Source organism: Brachycentrus maculatus, unplaced genomic scaffold (assembly GCF_059751285.1).
Source record: "Brachycentrus maculatus isolate JH-2025_06_01 unplaced genomic scaffold, ASM5975128v1 h1tg000315l, whole genome shotgun sequence".
In the NCBI taxonomy this organism is placed as follows: domain Eukaryota; kingdom Metazoa; phylum Arthropoda; class Insecta; order Trichoptera; family Brachycentridae; genus Brachycentrus; species Brachycentrus maculatus.
In genome coordinates, this window is record NW_028281064.1 from 2,912,884 (window position 1) to 2,930,422 (window position 17,539).

Consider the following 17,539-nt stretch of genomic DNA (forward strand, 5'->3'; position numbering starts at 1 on the left):
CTTCATGTATAAACGATCAAGATAACACTGCGTTTATATGACACAGTGCCCTATGTACCATTTGGGTGCGGATAAGGGTTTTATTATTATTATTAAATAAAAAACGATATCAAGACTAAAACTGTGTTTTCTACTTCATTCAAATCTTAATTTTGGGATACCTTTATAACAATAAATGAACAAGAGGAGATGAACAACAAGACACAAATAACAAGAGATGAATAACGATTGATTTGCTTCCGACAAATCGTCAACTCAACGTCTTTAACTTGACTCGACCTTGATTAAACAATCCAATAGAATTATCTAAAGATCACGGTCTGTCTATCAGTAAACGTATAATTTGATTCCATTATACGGCTCTTCAATTTTTCTCTGTATTATTTGTATATAAAAATATCATAACATAATAATCTAATTCATATTATTTTTTAACATCTCATCAAAGATGAAGAAGAATATGGAAGTCAGGGCATTTACGGGGCTGACGACCGTCATGGGCTGATTTAAGTGATCACTTTACACACGTGTAACATTCACCAATTCTACCAATTATTGACAACCAAACTACTCAAATTCTTGGAAGTTCTATATATGTTACGGACAGATCGCGCACCCCGTGCGGCGGCCCTGAAAAAGAATTCCAGGCGCCTGGCGGCGAGCGAAACGGTCGCCCGTCGGAATGCGGCCCGAAGAAGGGCCTCTAGGGATTGTACCGATTTCTCATGTATTTACAGAATGTATTAGATATAAGAAAGAATAAGACAATGTATTAAATGCGCCTAGATACTAAGTAGTATAAATAGATTACTGATATAAGATAGGATAAAATAACGTGTAATGTAATAACGAACTGTTGGAACGGCACCGGTACGGTATGAAAGTGTAGCCCGTCCGGTGCCCATTAGAGAGAGACAGAGATATGGCTGTCTCTCTCCCCCGGCCGCTGATTGGCTGTACCTTCCCACTGTCGGGCGGTACGCGATCACGGCCGGGTATATAGAGGGCGCATTTTTTAATAATAAACCAGTTCTGGTGTGACTGTTGAAACCTGTGTTTCATTTCTCCGCTCCCGCTCCTTGGACTACTCGCCGCGCCGCCAGCCTGGACCGCTTCGCCTCATTATACCGATTCACGGACCAGTTTCGGAAAGCCCTTATCAGGGCTATTGAGGTTGACTTGTCGGTCCAGTGCCGCTCTTCCCGGCTCATACATCCATTCACCTCCGTCCGTATCCAGCTTACTCGGTAACTCGGTACGGCGGGGCCGTCTGGAACGTCACCCCTTACAACGGTGGCATAGTTGGGAGATTCCGAAGAAGGCCAGGCGTGTACATTTTTGAGAGTCATCGCACGTAACCCACGCCGGTTACAATATATATGAACCAATTTAGAAACCTTGTTCTTGAATCACTAGAACTTCACTAGAGACATCTATTGGTGAGATGTAAAGTAGCTTTTTACTAAGCAGAAACTGTTATATTAAGACTTCCAGACTTCCATATTCTTCTTCATCTTTGATGAGATGTCAAAAAATAATATGAAAATAACTCCTGTAATTGGAGATGATCCAGATTTTGGACACACTTAAAATGTTGTAAATAATCTAATTCTACCGAGTTAGGATATCGAATAAGTTGAACAAATTTACTCCGCTTGTATTCATCAGACTCGCTGACCATGACATTAGGAAGAATTCCATTGCTTTTATTCGCTTGGTCCATCCATAAATGTTTTTCATTAAAGTAACGTGCTTCTAATAATAAATAAATCCGTAGTATTATGAATTATTATTAATTATTAATCAATTGTCGTTTTTGGACCAACAGTATCAATTTATTTCATTAAAACAATTACTAATTTATTTCCTTAAAAAAAGTTTTAATTACAACATTTTGAGTGTGTCCAAATATTGTACTTGTGTTTGGACACACTCAAAATGTTGTAAATAAATTATCTGGTCAAATTATAAGCTTAAATAATAAAAATTAAAATGGTATTTTCTGACGTTTCTCATGTGTGTGATTATAATCCAGGATTCGGACCTCACATACTAATATAAAAGTTTCTGCTTAGTAAAAAGCTTTTTTACATCTCACCAATATATGTCTCTAGTGAAGTTCTAGTGATTCAAGAACAAGGTTTCTAAATTGGTTCATATATATAAAACTCCAAGAATTTTGGTAGTGTGGTTGTCAATAATGGGTAGAATTGGTGAATGTTACAAGTGAGTAAAGTGATCACTTAAACCAGCCTATGACGGTCGTCAGGCCCGTAAATGCCCAGACTTCCTCATTTTTCTTCATCTTTGATGAGATGTCAAAAAATAAAGTTTTAATTGTTAAATCGAACACAGATTTTTGAGTTTACTAAGTTGTTACAGTTGTCACAATATTACTTCTTATGTGTTTTATTTCTAAATAATAAAATAAAATTTATTTTTTGACGTCTCATCAAAGATGAAGAAGAATATGGTCTGGGCATTTACGGGGCTGACGACCGTCATAGGCTAGTTTAAGTGATCACTTTATACACGTGTAACATTCACGAATTCCACCGATTATTGATAACCACACTACTCAAATTCTTGGAGTTTCTATTTATAATATATGAACCAATTTCGAAACATTGTTATTGAATCACTAGAACTTTACTAGAGACATCTATTGGTGAGATGAAAAGAAGCTTTTTATTAAGCAGAAACTCTTTTTTAGTATGAGGTCCAAATCCTTAATTATAATCACATACATGAAAAACGCCAAAAAATATGATTTTAATTTTTATTATTTTAGCTTATAATTTGACCAGTGAATTTATTTACAACATTTTGAGTGTGTCCAAATACTTGTACCCATTACAAATTTCATCTTCATCTTTGATGAGATGTCGAAAAGTAAAAAGGAAAATAACTCCTATAACTGGAGATAATCCAGATTTGTGAACAAGTATTTGGACACACTCAAAATGTTGTAAACAAAATAAAGAGTTCACTCATTCGTGGAGGTTTGGATGTAACTGACATCAATAGTAAGATAGAGGAAAGGCAATCGAGATGGTATGGGCACATAGGACGTAGAAAACCTGAATATATTGTAAACCAGATCGCCATGGATTTTCCTCGAAAAACATCTAGTCTATGTGTGTACACAATCCCAACATGAGGAATGGAAGTTACTCATCGGGAATATTATATATGTGACTTATGTATGTGATATATTTTAATAATTAAAGAAAACACTTCGTTTTTTACCACTTGAGTTTTATTATAGACTACATGTTTCAGAAGTTAAACATATAAAATAGTTAAACGTTAAACTATAAATAAGGAGAGGGGAAAGTAAGGGGAAGGGGTTAGTCAAGGAACGGAGTTTGAAAACAAAGGAAAAATTGAAGGCAATGGCGAAGAATTTTGAAACAATATATTATTTAATAAATTATTATTAGAATTCAGGTTTTTTTGTATTTCTAAATTTTCAAGATAATTCATAATTTGGCCTTTATATGGAACAAGGTGTAATTATTTTAATTTATAAATAAAATAATATATTTTAATAAAAATAAATAAATTATTTAATGGAAATTGCGTCACTCGAACCCCAAGCGTGCTCATGTTCATTGAAAACTACCTATAATTTTCATTAAGCAGTATTTTAAGTACTGTCAATGTCCATTTATAGGCTTGCGAATCTTGAACAATATTGGTTTTATGCACGTTTTATCTCTTTCCTAAAACCGATCCGGTCTAGAGCTCTGCAAACACTACAAACGTAATTCTTGACATTACATCTTTAAACCAAATATGTATTTTTATACACCCAAGTAATTTTTATAATATTCTCGACAGCTGTATATTATATATATTTATAAAATTCGTAGGATGCTGCCTCACTATCTCTGGAGATGACTGACTAACAAACATACGGATACAAGTCAGATTTATTTTTTAATTTTTAATTTCTTTAAGACCTTTTACTTCTTAATTACCCTGGACCTGAAGCGGATGGCTGATTACCTTTCCTACATGTGTTTACGATCAAGATAACACTGCGTTTATATGATGCAGTGCCCTATGCATCATCGGGTGCGGATAAGGGTTCGAAGAAATTCTTTAGGATAGTTTTGATTTCTAGTTTCTTCCGATACTTAGGACCTATGGGTATGTATATTCGGATCGTTAAAAAATCCTCATCTGAATCACTCAAATGATCCGGTCATAAAGAATGATCAGTTAAAAGGATCTATTAAATTATTCTGTCATTCGTTCTTCATTATTCGGATGGATAAAGATCGTCCACCAAAAAATCTTTTTTTACATGCGTCGGCTAGTTAGGAGGGGTAGGGAAATTTCTTTACAAATTGTATCGACAACAATGACTAAAAAGAAAAAAAAGGTCAAAGAAATCTTACTTTACACTTTAATGAAGAAAAAAAAACTTGATATTCGTATTGAACACTGAGCCAGATTTAAGAGACAGATTTATTCATCGTATCAACCATTCAACAAATCGCCAAAATCGTTTCTTTGCGAACGATTCACATCAATCATGTGGAATAATAAAAAAGGATATTTCCGAGATCTGTTTTTTCGTCTACCAACCAGCGAAAGTTGAATAATTTTTTACCAAATTTATTTTAATGTTTTAAAACATCATTTTGAAAAATGTTAATATTATAAAATACGGAGGTATTAAAAAGAGTTCAGGCAAGTATATTTCACTCTCTCTCTCTGGTCTCAATCCTGCGGATTGGTCTGTAGCAACAGATGACATCTCTTTCGCCATTCTCGCTTATTTTCGGAAGTCCTCTTCAGCTCCTCATACGTTGAGCAGCCCTTGTCTTCGTTTAAGTCGCTTAGGTATTCGCAGCGTGGGCGTCCTCTGGCGTTTATTCCCTCCATCGTCCCCTCTATTATTTTATTCATTATATATTATTTATTTTACGACAAAGAATTAGTTCAAAACAAAATGTAAGTACGAAACTTAAAGACAATAATAACATCTTGTATCTCTCAATAATAAATACTTGTTCACAAAATCTGGATCATCTCCAATTACAGGAGTTATTTTCATATTCTTTTTTAATAATATGAAAAACAAGTATTTGGACACACTCAAAATGTTGTAAATAAATAATCTGGTCAAATTATAAGCTTAATAATAAAAATGAAAATGGTATTTTCTGGCGTTTCTCATGTGTGTGATTATAATCCAGGATTCGGAGTCACATACCAATATAAGAGTTTTTGCTTAGTAAAAAAGCTTCTTTACATATCACCAATAGATGTCTCAAGTGAAGTTCTTGTGATTCAAGAACAAGGTTTCTATTGTAAATTAGTTCATATATAAATAACTTCCAAGAATTTGAGTAGTGTGGTTGTCAATAATGGGTAGAATTGGTGAATGTTACACGTGTGTAAAGTGATCACTTAAACCAGCCTTTGACGGTCGTCAGCCCCGTATATGCCCAGACTTCCATATTCTTCTTCATCTTTGATGAGATGTTAAAAAATAATATGAAAATAACTCCTGTAATTGGAGATAATCCAGTTTTTGTTAACAAGTATTTGGACACACTCAAAATGTTGTATATACAATTATTATGTTTTTTTTAATAAATTAAATTTTAAAACATGGACGAGTGATAAAATTTGCTTGTGTGATAAAATTCGCTATCTACTGACGTCAAACTTGTGCTGGTATAGTTGTGAACTTCAGGTGACACGAAAGATAGGTACTTCTACAACAGATGCTTTCAACCCACTACCCAAGTATTGGGTTATTGTTACTTCCATAATATTCAGCCATTCTTACTTCATACTATTTTATATGCCAAGGTCACTATTAACCTACTTCTGACATCTTTCTATTAAAATGTATTGAGTTTATTTTAATTTGGACATTAAAACATGGATTTCTGGAAGCCCAAATTACCGTTTTTGAACGGGTTCTGATAGAAAGTATTCTTTCATATTATTTTTTGATGTCTCATCAAAGATGAAGAAGAATATGGAAGAACATTTACGGGGCTGTCGACCGTCATCGGCTGGTTTAAGTGATCACTTAACACACGTGTAACATTCACCAATTCTACCCATTATTGACAACCACACTACTCAAGTTCTTGGAAGTTCTATATATATGAACCAATTTAGAAACCATGTTCTTGAATCACTAGAACTTCACTAGAAACATCTATTGGTGAGATGTACAGAAGCTTTTTATTAAGCAGAAACTTTTATTTTAGTATGTGAGGTCCAAATCCTGGATTTCAATCACACACATGAGAAACGCCAGATAATACCCTTTTCATTTTTATTTTTAAAGCTTATAATTTGACCGGATAATTTATTTACAACATTTTGAGTGTGTCCAAATACTTGTTCACAAAATCTGGATTATCTCCAATTACAGGAGTCAAACCCTGACAAAACTTGACAAATCAAGATTTTTTTCCGCTATAGTGTATATAATCGTCATTATTTGCATAAACTTGTCAACGTCTAAAATGAAATCTGTTGGTGTAATTGTTCCCCATTTGTCGAATTGTAACTCATGAAACACGTTTATCGGTTTAAAATATCGCTGTATTCAATAACTAAATAATGGCGAAGGCTCTGAACTCGCTTGCAACGTATTTCTCAACGATATCTAATCATGAAAAGACCATGTCGAATCCATCTCTTGCATCCACTTCACAGTATTGTGTCATACCAAACTTAAACGTCCTCTTTTTCCAATGCCTTCCATGCCACTTTTTTCACTCACATTCGCTACAATGTAACTGAAATTTCAAAAGATTTTTTGCAGAAACCTGCGATGTCTAAAATCGAGAACAAGTTCAAAATCTTAAAATACGAAATAAAACAATAATGTATGAATTGTAGATGAGTCCATCAGAATATTGACATTATATTTTTTATTTTTATAAAAAAGATACCAACAATATACAGGTGGCGCAAAATTGATCACCCCGTCGGATGATGTTATAATTTTTGCAAATGGCGTCGTACTTCAATCATATTTGACATGTCGCTCACTCCTTTCAAGAACGTCATAAATCAAAAATTGACTATTTTAAGTTGTGCATACTTTCGGAATGCCCAGAAAATGTACTATATCCCAGCAAAAGCGGGATATTTTTAACTTAATATTTACCCGCTACAGGGCAGAAAATGTTGTTTTTGTATTTTGAAGAAAAGGTATTGTTTAATTATTTTTTGAAATATACTTAATATTTTTCAAATGGAGAAAAAACCTTCAGGTTTTACCTAAAAAGTTCTGTTGCACAATAAAAAGTTCAATAAGTGGCTTGATATTTATTTTTAATACATTGTATTATATTTTTAAACTTTAAAAACGTTCTCCTGAAAAATCAAGTTTTTTGATTTATGACGTTCTTGAAAGGAGTGGGCGATGTATGAACAAGACAGCAGCGTTTACAAATTAAAGATGGCGCAAAATTAATCATCCAATTTTATTTTTGTATATATTTTTGGTAATATTTGTACTAATATAACTAACATTTTTGTATAAAAATTTTAAAGTAAAAATGACTTACCACAAATTGAACGCTTTAAATATTAATAATATTGAGAACATAGCTTTAGCTAGCTTTGGTATTTTTACAATATTTTGATATATGCATATATACAATAGACAGGTCTGCACACAGATGTGCGAAAAACGGTATAAAATTAGCATTTTTTCTACTCTTGATGTCAAAATCAACTCTCAACACATCGAATGACTTTTTTCATTCATGACTCATTAAGCAAGCACCGTTCGAATAATGACATGTGCAATTATATTATAAAAAATACGTATTTCGATGAAAACGCTAGACAAAACGTAGAAATTCACAATCTTTCTTATTAAATAAAAAAAACAGTTTAAATTGATAATAGTCTGCCACATAATATTACAAGGTCATAATTGTTACAAGCAGAGAGAAAATTTCGAAAATATTTGGTGTAAAAAATCTTGATATACATCCAATACCATTAAGGCCCAGTATTTGTTAAATCGCTACTTAATTTTCTATAAATTTAGATAACGTTTGTCGTAATAGAATTTATTTCTTAAAAAAATCGTTTTTGTATTGAACAAAATAAGATTTTCTTAGAAATAAATATATATTTTTAAATAGAAAAGAGTAATTGAAAGGTAAGGAATTAAAAAATATATAAAAATATTTTTTCATACATTATAATATATCTAAAAAACAGAAAAAAAATGTATGTGTATTTAATAAAAATCGGGTTTTAAATGACGTCCGGCTCTCAGCGCAACCGGACGTTTAATGAATTCTATGATTGCGAGTAAGGCCTTAAGATTTCTGTATCTTGGATGAACTGTTTTATTTTTAACGAGACGGCTACGCGTTGCTGTGGTGAAAATCAGGTGAAATGGAAAATAAAGAAAATAGAAAGCACACAATTCTATTATGTTTAATTTCACAATATATTTTTTAATTTTTAACCTTCATTACAAAAACGGCGTTTTAAGATAAAAATTCAATTACGTCAAATGTAACCTGGGTTTAAAGATAATTATGTTGTGATTATGGCCTTAATATTGCCCCCAAATATGTTTCTAGTAACTGTTAGATGGTCGGTAATAGAACGTTTGCATATTTCATATCTGAGAAAATTCCACATAAAAAGCAATTTTACGACATTTTAAAGACCACAGTTCCACATTTTTCTAAAAAAAAACCTAGAACTACTCAGTTTGTATTGCATTTGCGGTGACAAAATTTCAAAATTGCACAATTATCCATCGTGAGCACCTATTTGAATATTTTATACACAATTGGCAAATTGTTTTCAATTATGCTATCATTAGACCGCTTTTATTCGATTATGGTTTAGACAAAAAATATATTTATGCGTTTTTTTTCCACATCATGTTCTGTTGACATACTTTGTCACTTCTGATGGTTTCTCAATTTTATTTTTTACTGTAACTGATGGCGTTAAAGACAATGTGTATATTTTTCGCCTTAGCTTAGCAGATATTTGAATACTTTGACTTGTACATAAAAGCACAAACGTATGCATTCACATATTTAAAACCGGCATATAAAAATACCAATCTTTTTCTACATATAGAATTTCAATTATTAATTAAAAATAAACATGATTAATTTATGCATACAAATAAAAGAATATGGACCTATATTTACATATATTGTTTAGGCAATAATAATAGAAATATAAACATTAATAAACCGGAAGAATAAAAGGGTTACAATATTAATTTCAAATGCATATCCCATGTTTGTATTGTAAAAATTACTACAATATAGTGATAACGCGTATATATTATATGTATGCCCTTATAAATATGCATTCACAGATATTAAAATAACAATTATATAGTTTTTCCACATTTATTTTATTTGACCAGTGACAGGGTTTCGTCGTTACCGACATCATCTAACTGGTGATGTCAATGATCCCTTAGTAGATATCCCAGTCTAATAATGTCGGTAATGACGATCACCGGTCAAATAAAATAAATGTGGACAAAACTATATAGCTAGTGGTTATTTTATTATATAAAATGTAGTTCCACCAAGAAGTGTCAGTATAAATCTTATAAAAACGTATGAATACGTTATTTTAGTAGCCGAACAAAAAGTGTGAGAGTAAAATGGATAAATAAAAAAAAACAAACAGGCAATGTTTCACATATATTGTTATTCTTTGATTGGTACTCCAATTGTTAAAGGTTTAATCGCCATACTGGAATCAATCTCTCTTTTTTGTGTTTATATTAGGTTAAAATCGTTAAAAACAATAAAAAAATGTATTAAAAAAAAACTCCACCGATAAGACACACAGGGTGGCTTGGTGGGTCTCTGCAAAAAAAAAGTTCTAAATAAGTATGTAGATTTAAATAAATGTTTACAAATAAAATAAAATTAAATTAAAAAAATGTTTCTCTAGGGTGAAGATATCCTTAATACGTTAAATCTCCGTCGACTTCCTTGTTGGGGAGAGATATCCATGAGTCAGGACTTCCTCGTACTGCCATTATCCTTCAGGACCCCATTCCCGCATCATTATTGAATAGAGAAGTTGGTACCGGTCATGTATATATCATGATGTATCCCAGTTACTCAACATCCTTTCCCTTGATTACAAGTCAGTAGTTGGTAAATTTTCTGTAATCTGCTTCAATTATAAAGATCAACTGCATTTTCGAATAAAGTTTTGTATTCTACATCTTTGGTTAAAAAAGGGTAATTATTGTTTTAGAACTAAAATAATAATTGAATAAGTTTATAATATCATTTAATGTAATCAAATTAAAAGTAATACGTTCCATTTATAATATAATATATACATTTTAACATCATACATACGTACCTATACACTTCTGATTCAATAGTATCAATATTAAAACGAAAAAGTACACAAAAGTCACATGATACACCTCCACAAATAAAATAAAACTGTTTCAATGGGTTGTTTAATTTTGTCCCATTATAACTACAAATTATTGTACGGACATATTTCTGGATACAACTTTAATTTATTCACCCAACTAAGATAATCCTGTCTGGACATGGGGAATTCATTGCAGATGGTAGCACTAGTTCCGACAACACACGTGACAGAATTTCCATCAGTAAAACGAGAAGGTCCATGGTTAATACCATTGTCTTCGGCAGCTTCTAATAAAGAGTTCAAGCAGGCGCATTTCCAAGGGTTACCACCCAAATAAATCACTTTATCATAGTTCGATTTTACCTCGAAGAAATTCAAGGATATCTGCGTCAAGTTGTTGCAAGAAATATTTAGTTCGATTAGTTTGTCTGGATAAAGCAAGTCGTCAGGAATGCTGCTAAGCTGATTACTGTCTAGGTTCAGAGAGATCAACTCTTTCAAGCCTGAAATTATCTGAATTGAAAATGATGACAATTTGTTGTTGGAGAGATTCAGATACCTTAGAGCTACGGTCTTTTGAAATGTGTTTGTGGTAATGGTTTTGAACAAATTCCCAGAAAGTAAAATCGAATCCAAAGCAACATTTTTAGAAAATACACCTAATGGAAGACTGAACATCAGGTTATTTGACAAATCTATATAATTCAGATTTGCGAGAGTATCAAATAGTTTTGGCGGGAGCCGCTCTATTTTGTTTTTGTTCATATTCAAAACGAGCAGATTCTTGTTTTCTGCAAATAATTGAGCGTGCAATAAAGATATTTCATTATGCGAAAAATCCAGCATCTTCAGATTTTTGCTGGAAGAAAACAACCCGGGATCGTTGAGAGAGCTAAGCAAATTATGGGACAGATCGATTCGTTTCAAATTTACGTTGTTGACGAAGAATTTTCCTGGGAGTTGAGAGAATTCATTAAACGAGAGATCTATCGAGTTCAACAATTTGCAATTTTGCAGCAATTTTTCAGGCAGTATGTTAATTTTACATCTGGATAACACGAGGGTACTAAGTTGAACAGTTTTGGTCAAGCTTTTGTCGTCGAAAGTGACCATCGGTATCCTCGATGCTATTAGGGTCTTGAGATTCGGTCGAATATTCAAGGTCGATATTTCAATTTCTTGATTTCCGGCAATGTGCAGAACGCGAAGCTTTTTCAAGTGGTCCAGGCAACTTTGGAACGTGTCGTCAATCGTTAAAAGGTTAAACGAAAGATCCAGCTCCTTAAGTTCAATCAAACCTTTGAAAGTGTCAGGTTCGATACTTGAGATGACGTTCGTAGAAATATTGAGGGTCCGCAAATTTGTGACGTGTCTGAATGTGTTATTCTTGAGATCCGTCAAAGTGTTTTTAGAAATATCCAAATGTTGGATGGGCCTGGCGTTGATAAAAGCGTTGCCATCCAGCAATGCGATGTTGGAGTTCCACACGTTGATGGCGATCACCTCGGTCCACACTTGTTCCCCGAAGTTAGCTTTATCGATCAAAGCGTTGAACTGAATGCCCAATGCGGAACAATCCAAAACGCCACTTTTATGTTTCTCCAGTTCACAGTATAATTCGGCTTTCGTTAAACAAACACAAAGCAAAGCGCATAGCCACGATGCCAATAAAGCCATTGTTGATATTCGAGTATGTATTATACTATATAAAGATTAGATAATAATCCTTGTAGAAACGAGTTCTTGCCGAGTCGCGTCTGACACTCGCTAAAGTTAAGAACGGAACTGAAATGGCCGAGTCCGATTGTTATTTGAGAACTGATGATGTAGAAATCCTGATCGATAATGATATCATAACCAATGGGTTATTAAGGTGACCACGACTTTAGTTATTTTATTCTTTATTTATTCGACAGCATAATATTATTTATAAACTCAAACGCAAAAGTATTTTTATTATTATTTATACTATAATTTTTTTTGGTCCATGTACTTCTTTTGTATTTGATCAATTATTACGATGGATTTTAATTTTCTCTGATTGGAATAATTAACATATTTACGTTTTTTGTACAGAAAATTTTGTATTATTCGTAGTTTATTATAATTATGATTTTATGGTATACTAGCTGTACTTGGCCATGCGTTGCTGTTGCTCACTTGCTTAGTCTTGTTAGTAAAGTAAAGAATATTAAATAATGAAAATAGAAATCAAGCATTTTCAAAATGGTTGTGACGCAAAATGAATATTTAAAATCTATGAAACAACAATGAAATAAAAAATTATAAAAATGCTAAGTAACAGCAGCTGTCTGTTTATTATTGCGCGTGTAGCTGTTATGGTCAACAGATCAAAATACAATTGCGGTCAAAAAAGTTTTTTTTTAAACTAAAAAATATGTTTTTACTTTGGTAAAAAAAATATATAATATTTTGATTTTTCTACGAAGGGTGACACCCTACTTCGATTTTTTTTACAAAAACTTGTTTGGTACAAGATACACATATGTTTATACAAATTCAACATTATAAAATTTGTAGGCGCAATGAGAATTTCTGATTTAATTATTATATCATTTGATTACAATTTTTTTAAAGATAGATAATATTCACAATAATTATTTATCTACTTACTCCATTAAACAATTGTTAGTGAATACGGTGAATATTATACATATGTGAATATGTATAATATTCACCGTATTCTTATGTGAATTTAAATGCATTTTAAGGCACAGTATTCGTTATATCGCAAGATAATTTTCTATAAACCCAGGCAACATTTGTCATGATTTTTTCTTTTTAAAACTGCGTTTTTGTATTGAAAAAATAAGTTTTCCATCGAAATAAATAAATGGTTTTGAAAAGAGTTAAAAGGTAAAGGTAAGAAGTAATTTTTTTTTTTAATACATATTCTAAAAAACAAAAACAAAAATCCAATATACTTTATGAAAAAAATTGAGCGTGAAGACACGTGCAGCTCTGAGCGCGGCCGAAAGCATTCTGAGTTGAACGGTTGAGATCTAAGCCATAAGAATGAAAATAGTTTCTCATGTATGTGATTATAACCCAGGATTCGGAACTCACATACTAATAAAAGAGTTTCTGCTCAATAAAAAGCTTCTTTTCATCCCACCAATAGATGTCTCTAGTGAAGTTCTAGTGTTTCAATAATAATTTTTCAAAATTGGTTCATATAAATAGAACTTCTAAGAAAAGTGAGTAGTGTGGTTGTCAATAATGGGTAGAATTGGTGAATGTTACACGTGTGTAACGTAATCACTTAAATCAGCCTATGACGGTCGTCAGCCCCGTAAATGCCAAGACTTCCATATTCTTCTTCATCTTTGATGAGATGTCAAAAAATAATATAAAATAGAATAGTTCATTCTGGATTCATGAGGTGGATTGTAAATTTTTATTGAAATAAAAACATATTACCGATATATTTTTTTTCAACGAATATTCATAACTATACTCTGTTCTTAGACCGCGACATGTGACCCCAGAAATTTGATAATATTACACAATCAATGTTTACGTATAAAATAATGTACATGTAAAACTAAAATTTTAAATAACCGCTTACATTCTCCTTGAACTCCATAGTGTAGTGGTTAATATCTTAGATGCTGACGAACGAGCTCATGATTTGATTTCAGGATCGATAAATTGATAAGTTGATGAGACACAAAAGAGATGACTATATGCAATGTTTAAGTACCACATTTGACAATGAATATAACTTTTAGAGGTCATAGTTAATGTTATCAATGTTGCCACGTAGACAAATATGGGAATTTATTAAGTTATCTATTTTTATTTCAATATACACATAATTACAAATGAAATAAGTATAATAATTTCGTTAATATAAATTGATTCGGCAGTTACTTTGTGGTAATAACTGTCCATTTATAATTTAAGTTTTACTTGGTTAAATACCACTATTTCTTAAAATCTAATGTGACACTTGTTACTATGCATTCCGCATAATTTTTTAATCATCACACGGTTTGTATTTTTAATGACTTTATGGATAGTATTTCTGTATTGTATTACTATCCACATATCTTTAGAGACCGTTCGAGGTTATCTTCCCAGGTTAGTTAATCAAATATGTGCAGATGAAATTACTAATGTCTTATACACACACACACATATATATATATATATATATATATATATATATATATATATATATATATATATATATATATATATATATATATATATATATATATATATATATATATATATATAAATATATATATATTTATAAATTAACTTCTATTCAGTACGCTTATCGCTTATCGCTTAACGCTTATCCAGAACTTTTCAGGATTGAGTTATTTATGTCCCGACAAAAAAATTCCATTTCAAAAGAAAACATTTTTAAAAAATATGTATTTAAAAAAATAATAAAATAAAAATACAAAATTGATACAAAATAATACCAAAATTATTTGTGTCGACACAAAAGTGGTACCTATATCGATTCTTTATAAATAAAAAGATTGCTTTTTTACTAACCTGTACAGATAAAGATGCTGCTATAAACGCAGTTAGCACTGCAACGCGTACCATCGACGCCATTTTTGAAGAAAAAAAATATTTTCACTTCACGATTTTTTGTTCAGTTTTAAATATCTTCACTCTTTTTTAGATAATCCAATCGGGCAGTGCCAAATGGCCATTACATCTGAAAAGAAAAAGTTTATTATTATTACATTTATAAAATACATAACAAACCACGATCAAACGCGGTTAATTTAAGGATTGTTTTTTCATAGTTAGGCTGTACAAACTTAAAACACAGTGAGGGACATTTTTTTATAGTACTTTTTTTGTATTTTTGGATTAAGTAGATTCTACTTAGTCCAAAAATGCAAACAAAACGTACTACAAAAATGTCCCTTTCTGTGTTTTTAGTTTGGACAGCCGAGTTGACATTTATCATAAAATCCACTTCATAATGATATACTTATTTGTCAAATAAAATATATAGAATTTATAATAACTGTTGAATCCAGTTTCATTTAGGTACTACATACATGTAAAAACTCACGTTACTTCATTCGTTGTTATTGATATTTACAGGATGAAAAAACTTGAACATATATTATTCCTATTGCCAAGTGTTAAACGAAAAAAAAAACTTTATCATATTTATTTAGTATTTTGTATGGTATTTTGATGTAAATGTTTATTCTTTTATTATCGTTTTAATATTGTCTGACTAATTTTTGAAGGAAAAACAAACTGAAAATTAACCGTATTTTATTCAATTCCTAGTAAAAAATGGATACAATTTTAAATGGTTCCCTTTGAACGTAAAGTATAAAAAATTTCAGTCGGATTTTTTGACAAGACGCTTTTCCAGAATTTTTCACAATTGATTTTCTTGAAACCCAGGTAACAATTCACATAATTAGATTTTATGCTTAAAACGCCGTTTTTGTATTGAAAAAATAAGTTTTTTACCGAAAATTATATTTTAAAATGAATAGAGCTATTGAAAGGTAAGAGTTTCAAAAATGATAATAAAAAAATTATTTGAGGAATTTTAAATAGTAAAAATGCACGTATAACACGTGCGGCTACTAGCGCAGCAGGCCGCGTACTGACTTTGTATATTTAACAGTACAATCTTAAATAAAATGGATGAATATTTAACCACCCGGGCAGACCTCAAAAAATATAGATCGACAGCTGGGAATTGTCATCGCTGGAGGTTAATTCCTCTTAAAAACAGGCCTACACCAAGAAGAAGAAGAAGAAGAATATTAAACTTTGAGGTTTTGCTATTAACTGCGAATAAATAGCCACGTGACTCGCTTGGCGATTTCTGTTTGTTTCTGAAACACTCATAACGGTGAAAGGAAAATTATTGGCATATCGCTCACTCCTTTCAACAACGTCATATATCAAAAATCGACAATTTTGAGTTGTGCATGTTATCGGTATGCCCAGAAAATGTACTTTATCCCAGCAAAAGAGACATATTTTTAACTAAATATTTACCCGCTATAGGGCAGAAAGTATTGTTTTTGCATTTTGAAGAAAAGGTATTGTTTGATTACTTTTTTTTAAATACTTAATATTTTTCAAATGGAGAAAAAACATTCGGGTTTAACCTAAAAAATCTGTTGCACAGTAAAAAGTTCAAAAAGTGGCTTGTTATTTATTTTCAATACATTTTTTTGTATTTTTAAACTTTAATAACGATCTCCTGAAAAAACAAGTTTTTTTTATATATGACGTTGTTGAAAGAGTGGGCGATATGTGAAAGTGATTTCATACATCGCACTTTAGAAAGACTTCTTATCCCTTCAAATACGGGAAATTCAAACGTAATTCTACCTAATTGGTCTGATAATCACTTCAATGTGCATTGTCTGATTTGTTACTGCAATGCATCATGCAATATTTAAACAATGCATTAAGAACCTAATTATCAAACGACAGAACACGTACAATATTATGCGGAACACCAATGGTTTATGCTTTAAAATAAAACTTGTATTACCCGGTCTTGTATATGCAATTCAATTCATCAATAAATAGTCTACCAAAAAGGGTATTTTAATTATTGTAATTGCAATTGAAATTGATTGTAATTTTTTTATGTTTTAGCTTCAATCAATGTTCAATACTTATAAAAAGATAATACCACGTTTTAAAATTAATCCATACGAATAGATTCAAAGATATTCTACAGTAGGTATCAATCAATTTACAATTTATTACAGTCGCAATTGATTGTTATATTCTATGTTTTAGTATGAATTAATGCAATATACTTTTAGTAGGTTCAAAATTAATCCATAAAAATAGCTTCGTAGATATTCTAAAGTATGTATCAATCAATTTACAATTGATTGCAGTTGTAATTAATTGATATATTCTTTGTTTAAACATGAATCAATGTACAATACTTTTAGTAGGTAATATCTCGGTTCCAAATTGATCCATACAAATAGATTCAAAGATATTCTCCAGTATGTATCAATCAATTTACAATGAATTGCAGTTGCAATTCATTGTTATATTCCATGTTTAAACATGAATTAATAATGTACAATACTTTTAGTAGGTAATACCTCGGTTCCAAATTGATACAAACAAATAGATTTAAAGATATTCT

General features: G+C 31.3%; 2 protein-coding genes across 8 annotated transcripts in view; both read right to left on the bottom strand.

Moving 5' to 3' along the window:
* Positions 1 to 17,539, bottom strand: part of LOC148304489 (uncharacterized) — a 64,904-nt gene that overhangs the window by 19,322 nt on the left and 28,043 nt on the right. For all 7 annotated transcript variants that reach the window (XM_088268214.1, XM_088268219.1, XM_088268215.1 and 4 more), the window contains exon 3: positions 14,926 to 15,094. In XM_088268214.1, coding sequence (XP_088124340.1) covers positions 14,926 to 14,988 — 63 coding nt within the window. In that variant the 5' untranslated portion in view covers positions 14,989 to 15,094. The remainder of the gene's footprint in view (positions 1 to 14,925; positions 15,095 to 17,539) is intronic.
* LOC148304490 (uncharacterized) lies at positions 10,286 to 12,206 on the bottom strand. Its single transcript, XM_088268184.1, has one exon. It carries the CDS (start codon positions 12,067 to 12,069, stop codon positions 10,495 to 10,497), a length of 1,575 nt encoding a protein of 524 aa, XP_088124310.1. The 5' UTR covers positions 12,070 to 12,206; the 3' UTR covers positions 10,286 to 10,494.